A 6,659-nucleotide genomic window follows, 5' to 3' on the forward strand; every position below is an offset into this window, starting at 1 on the left:
TCAAAGCTCGAATTTGTATGGAAATTTCGCTTTAGAAAACTTTTAAATTAATACTAAAAACAATATGATTAATATATTAATCATGTTTCAAATTATTGCCATTAGAGAATGAGAATAATTAGGAAATTTGTAACATTTTTAAAGGTTCGGTATTATTTTCAGTATTATATTTATAGTGCAAAATTACTAAGAACAATATTATAAAGTTTATATTACACAGCGGATTTGCTGTCACCATGGGCAGCTTTTGCCACTGTTTGGGGATTAGGAGCAACTTGCGATTACAAAAGCCGCTGCATATTTAATGATTGGTTAAGAAGAGTACAAAAAAATGCCCAGCATAAAATACCATTTCCAGAAGAAGGCCTCGTATTTGATTACAGGTATAAATTTAGAATGAAATAAGGAATATATAAGTAGATTAAAAAAACAAAATTTATTTTTATATTAACTTTTTATAAAAATTATTTAGAATTTAATTTATATACAAGAACATGTTAAACACAGATAGATTTCTTATAAGAAAGAGAAAGATAAAGAAAAAAATCTAAAAACAGAAAGTAATAACGATTAAAATGTTAATCTTTATAGAAAAATTAAACATTATTTTTGTTAATAGAGATATTTGCAGATTTTTTTTCTTCAACTACTTTATTATAAAAAATTATTTATAATAAGTATTTTTTACAGCTTTACATAATTTTAATTTACATGATTCATCAGATTTTGACTTTTAAAATTAAAAAAATCATTTAATTATATTAACTTTAAATTAAAAAATACATTAAATTAAAATATACTGGTTTCGCAAATATATACCAATTAAGAAAATTAGTAGTAAATACCGATTAAGTTATATCATTTTATAATACATTTAATATTATACAAATTTTTGATATTGCACAAACGATTGTTAATACACTCGTACGTGAAATATCATATAAATATATTAGATAAACTTTTATTTTTATTAACAAAAAATATTTTTCTTTTTATAAAAATAAAATTTTTAAAAATAAAGCTTTTATTTACACTTTTATTTATAATTTTTTATGAAAATAATGCAAATTAGCAAAGAATTTAATCCTTTATACATGCTTGTAAAGTAAATTAAACGTGACTGTATATATAAAAGTGTAAGAGAATATACTATTCTATTACTTTTACAGGTTACACGATGGATTCACTGATCCAATCGAGGGTCAGGAGCCAATTCCACCAAAATGGTATAAGTGGTTGGACAGAGTTTTATCTATCACAGTAGAGCCAAAAATAAAATACATGGGTAAATTATACCAACTATTTTATCAAGAAAACATTTGAGCAAAATTAAATATTCTATATTTATAGATATAAATATTCTTCTTATTTCTTGACAAAACATGTAACTAATTAGCTCGTTAATTATTCGATATAATAATGAATAACGAATAAACAGCAAAGAGAATCTCGTAAATGTTAAAAGATAAGATGTACAGAGAATGCGTATCCATATTTTCTTTAATAATGCAAATAGATTAAAGCTTTATTTTAATTTATTATTAAGTTTGAAAGAATTTTAATTTTTAATTTAATAAAAATATGTAAAACTAAAAAATTAACAAATAAAGCAGAAATATATTTTAAAAAGTTCTTGTTTGAAAAGAACAAATTTTAATTTTAAGTATAAGAGGATGTTTACTTTTCTGTGTCTGTTCTTCATTATTATAAATTTAACAAGCTAATTAGTTATATGTTCTGTCAAAAAGTCGATTACAAATTTTATTAATAAAAAAAATTATTAATAAAGAACAGCTATTGATAAGGAAACATTAATTTGTACGATGTCTGGAATGTTATATATATTTTTCTGTTTATTTAATATAAAAATTTATTAATGCAGCATCAAAAAATATTATACAGGAATATAATATAGAAATATTATATCTATTGAAATATTATAGATATTGAAGAAATATTATATATATTGCTTTGCATTGTATTTGTTTTGTCTCATATCTTTTTAATATAACTTCCAGGATATAGGTATAATCATCTAATAATAACATTAAGGTCAGGTAATTCTATAGCGGCTGTATTCGCGAAGAGCATATTATACTATTAACACTATTACATCATTCTTTGTTTTATGTTCTAATAAATAATAAAAATAGAATGACACACACAATAGTATCGACAAGCGCGCTTTCCAAGATGCAACTGAAGCCGTGGAATCATATCTGATCCCGATTAATTATTTATTCTTTTATCTCTAAATAAACGAAGGAACAAATTATTGTTTACTTTCTTTATCCATTTTTTTTATACGTAGATTAGATAAAAAAATGAACAGAGCATTGGATCGAATTTAATCTATTTTGAATACGTTCTAAAAATTACTATACATTATATTAAATTTGATATGTATTGTTAATTTTTTTAAACTAATAGAGATATCATAATTTACAGAGATATCATATTTTACAGACATCATAATTCCAACTATAGACAGCATACGAAGCGCAGCATTAATCGAATATCTCCTCACTAACGAGACAAATATACTTTGCGTGGGTGCAACCGGAAGCGGCAAAACTCTGACGGTGACAGCGAAACTGTCACGTAACATGCCAAAGAAATACGTTTGCGATTTTATGACGTTCTCAGCAAGAACCACAGCGCATCAAACACAGGTACAGTAAGAGAGCGAATTATATATTCCTCGAACAGGAAATGAGATTAGTCCCAATTTCTTGCAGGATTTAATTGACGCGAAATTAGACAAGCGACGCAGAGGTATTTACGGACCGCCTCTCCTGAAAAAGCAAGTTTTCTTCATCGATGACTTGAATATGCCGGCATTAGATACGTATGGTGCTCAACCACCGATTGAATTAATTCGCCAATTCATGGATTTTAATGGTAAGGGAAATTAACAACATTATAATAACGTATTCAATTCATTATAATAACGTATTAATTGAATCAAAATATGAATTATTTAATATATAATAAATAAATATAATGAGTGAATATACATGAGAAAATAGCACAAGAATTAAATTAAAAGTGATTAGACACAGAATAATAATCGCAAATATATTTGCTTATAATAAATTTATATAGAATTTATATAGAATATTTTAGTTACACTTATGCTTAAGCTTAATATGCAGTCTATTTCTTAAATTGTATGCAATTGCAAATATCTATAAAATATGTACAGGAAATATTAAAAATTATTCAGCTTTTGATCAGAAAGAAGAATTAACAATATTTTATATATCGCAATAAGTTCTTTACAGTTTTTCTAATTTAATTTAGGAAGGATTATTAGCGTTTCAGACTGATTGTGTTGAAAGTCCGAAAGTTTTGGTGCGCTATCATATCTGAAATAAATTGATTTAATAAAGAATATATATTATTCGAAACATCTAACTTTGACCGCTAATGGCGTTTTCTATTGTATTAATATTTTATGTTCTACATTTTATATAAATAAATATAAATTTTATATTTCATAAATTTTACAATAGAAGGATAACAAAGATCAATAAAAAAACTTTTCATTTTTATTACGTAACATAGCTCAATATTTTTTACTTGAGAGATTTGAAATCTTATTTCCCTTTTCATTAAAATCTCTATTTAAATGATTTCTTCATAGTTAGATTGCATGTCAAAGATAAAATTAATTCTTAAATTAATGAAACTTCTGATCTTATAAAAGCTCTTGAGATAATTGAATAATTTTACGTACAAGGAAATCAATATTTAAAAAAAAATAATACGTCATAATGTATGGATTTGCCATAATGACTTTTTTTTTAGAGTAATGACATTTTTGTAGAGTACGCATTCCGAAAAACAGAAAAAAGTTTAACAACTCAAGAAAAATAATATAATAATTCTTATATAGCATTATGAAATATTTGTCTCTGGTACGCAGTGAGAATTCAACAAATTTTAATAACCTATTTCTACAAACGTAATATTCCCCAAGGCACTCATGCCATTAGAACTGATCTCCTATGTGGGTGGAATCCAATAATATGGACATATGCATCCTACATATATCTATGGGGAAGTATTAATATATTATCCACAATATGGAACAAATTATATAATTGTGAAATTTTCCATAAAAAATTGTTAATAATATTATTATTCAATTATCTTATTATCTGATTACTGAGTAAAGTTTCAATAAATTAAGAAATTCTTAGAATTTTTATCTCTCTTATTAAAGTATTCCTTGAAAAAGGAAACTTAAATAAACGAAACTTAATTAAACGAAAAATGATACTTTGCTTATCTGATGCGACAAAATATAGCCCGTAATTAGCAATCAAAATTTAAGTTGAGATAAATTTTCCCTAGGGTGGTATGACAAAAGGAAAATAGGATCCTTCAGGCTGATCGAGGACGTGAATTTCGTCGCAGCTATGGGACCTCCCGGAGGTGGAAGAAACCCAATAACTGCTAGACTTTTACGGCATTTCCATATTATTGCATTTCCAGAGATGCAAGACGATGCGAAAGTGAGTTTGCATAGTATGTGTAAAACTACACGTTAAATATGTTAACGCTAATTGCTTACATTTATCGACAGTCATTCAAAAAAGATCGGTTATGTTATTTTTATTATCTAGAAATAAAAATGTGATATTTCGCTGAAATCGTACTTTTAGAGTAATAAATGAGATTGCTTGATTAGATGAAATTTCTACGCGAATTTTCAAACATTGTATAAGATTTCAAATAAAAAGTAAAAGAATTCTATATCACATAATTTCGTAATTTTACATTCGTGTTGAATATAAAAAATATAAATCTGCGCATAAAAACGTAAACAAATATATAGAAATAGTATGTTTATAAATAACCATAAAAAAAAGAAAAAGAAAAAGAAAAATCTCTAAATTCAAAAGGTTGACTTAAAATTTATATTACATATGTATATATAATAAAATTTAAAATTTAATTATTTTAAATTTTAACATTGTATGTTAAAGAATACTATAACAACTGATATCCATCTTATTGAGATCCTTCTTATTGAAGGAATATTTCATTCAAGAGTGAAAGAGAAACTCGTAACTGAAAATTATATTATTAATGTAGCAAAGCTGTCAACGACATTTTATACGCGGGAAAAGTAAAAATAAAAACGGCATGATAATTAGAAGAAAATTTTATTATATAATATTTGACAGAGAATCCAACTCAATGATTCCAGTTATCATGTCACTTGTATATAAGGAGTTCGATGTAAGAAAATTTCCGATGACGTATCTTATTACGCCCGGAACTGCACATACTTGACGCGTATGTTCCTTCCACTACGTCGTCAGGTTTTCTTCCATTAAATTGACATCCACACCCAGTCGCGTATAATCGCGACTCGTAGAAAAGACGGAACTCTGTAGTTCACACTGTTTACTCTATCCCTTCATGTTTGTCGCAATTAGATGTCGTAAATCGAGACCATACTGACCATAATTTATCATAATCACCTGCCCGGTTGATATAATGGGGTCCATAATGAACCTCGTCGACTCCGCACACCCGTGAGACCTTCTGTGCACCAAGGTCGACGAGGCGGGTCTGAGTTTAAGTATCGCTGATTAAATATTCATGCCAAACACGTTTATACCTCCTGCAGATAATTTTCTCGATTCTTATACATTTCAATGTCATCTAATGTTAACTAATTAAATATTGAATCAAGAGTAACGTTATTATCAATGTTATATGCAATAAATTTAAACGATGTATAAATTTTTAATAAAATTTGGGAAGTAACATTTTTTAATATAAGCGTGCGATTGGCACGTTGATTGCGTTATAGGCTGTCCTCATTCCAGATTTTTTTCTATAAACTCTGAATTAAAATATAATATTAAAGTTAATCTTTTATTAGAAAATCTCTTCTCAACTATCTTTAGTTTTAAGAATCGATCTAAATGTCTTTATATCCCTTTATTTACTTAATTAAATTGTATTAAAATAAATTTGAACTAAGAATTGCATTATAATTTATAAAAAGAATATATAAAAGTTAAAATTTAATTTTAATTATTCAAGGAATACATCCAAAAAAAAGAAGGTTATTCTTTATAAAAGCTAAATATTAAATCTGTACGTATTTTTATAATAATATATAATAATTGACATACAAGCTTATGGATCTAACTAATCATAAATTTAATTTACAGTCGCATATCTTTAAAACAATTCTTGATTCATGGATGTCAAACATACCAGAATTTTATGATCTACTGGACGACATAGTGGACTCCACTTTAAAAGTTTTCGCAGTTATACGCAGCGAAATGTTGCCAACTCCCAATAAATCACACTACACCTTTAATCTTCGCGATGTGAGCAAAGTATTCCAAGGCATTCTCATGGCAGACGCAAAAAAAATTTTAGTTAGTATATTTTTTTATTATGAATTACATAAAACTAAATCAAATAATAAAAATCCTATTTTCATTTAAAACGGATCTCAGTTTAATATTTATATGTAAATTTGCACATACATTTTTCCGTTATGTAAACTATATTGTTTGTCAGACTTAAAATGCAATCATAAACTGTGAAGCTAGAAATAACATTACAAATTACAATTTGTTGCAGTGTATTTTGTATATATATTTATATTTATATATAATATA

The 6,659-nt window shown here is 26.1% G+C and overlaps 1 protein-coding gene across 3 annotated transcripts in view; it reads left to right on the top strand.

Moving 5' to 3' along the window:
- The window catches only part of LOC108746866 (dynein heavy chain 1, axonemal-like), a 94,175-nt gene that overhangs the window by 61,885 nt on the left and 25,631 nt on the right, over nt 1-6,659 (top strand). For all 3 annotated transcript variants that reach the window (XM_018483909.1, XM_018483910.1, XM_018483911.1), the window contains 6 exons: nt 221-383; nt 1,170-1,285; nt 2,467-2,672; nt 2,739-2,901; nt 4,360-4,520; nt 6,198-6,413. In XM_018483909.1, coding sequence (XP_018339411.1) covers nt 221-383; nt 1,170-1,285; nt 2,467-2,672; nt 2,739-2,901; nt 4,360-4,520; nt 6,198-6,413 — 1,025 coding nt within the window. The remainder of the gene's footprint in view (nt 1-220; nt 384-1,169; nt 1,286-2,466; nt 2,673-2,738; nt 2,902-4,359; nt 4,521-6,197; nt 6,414-6,659) is intronic.

The sequence above is a fragment of the Trachymyrmex septentrionalis genome, unplaced genomic scaffold, assembly GCF_001594115.1.
Source record: "Trachymyrmex septentrionalis isolate Tsep2-gDNA-1 unplaced genomic scaffold, Tsep1.0 scaffold19, whole genome shotgun sequence".
NCBI lineage: Eukaryota > Metazoa > Arthropoda > Insecta > Hymenoptera > Formicidae > Trachymyrmex > Trachymyrmex septentrionalis.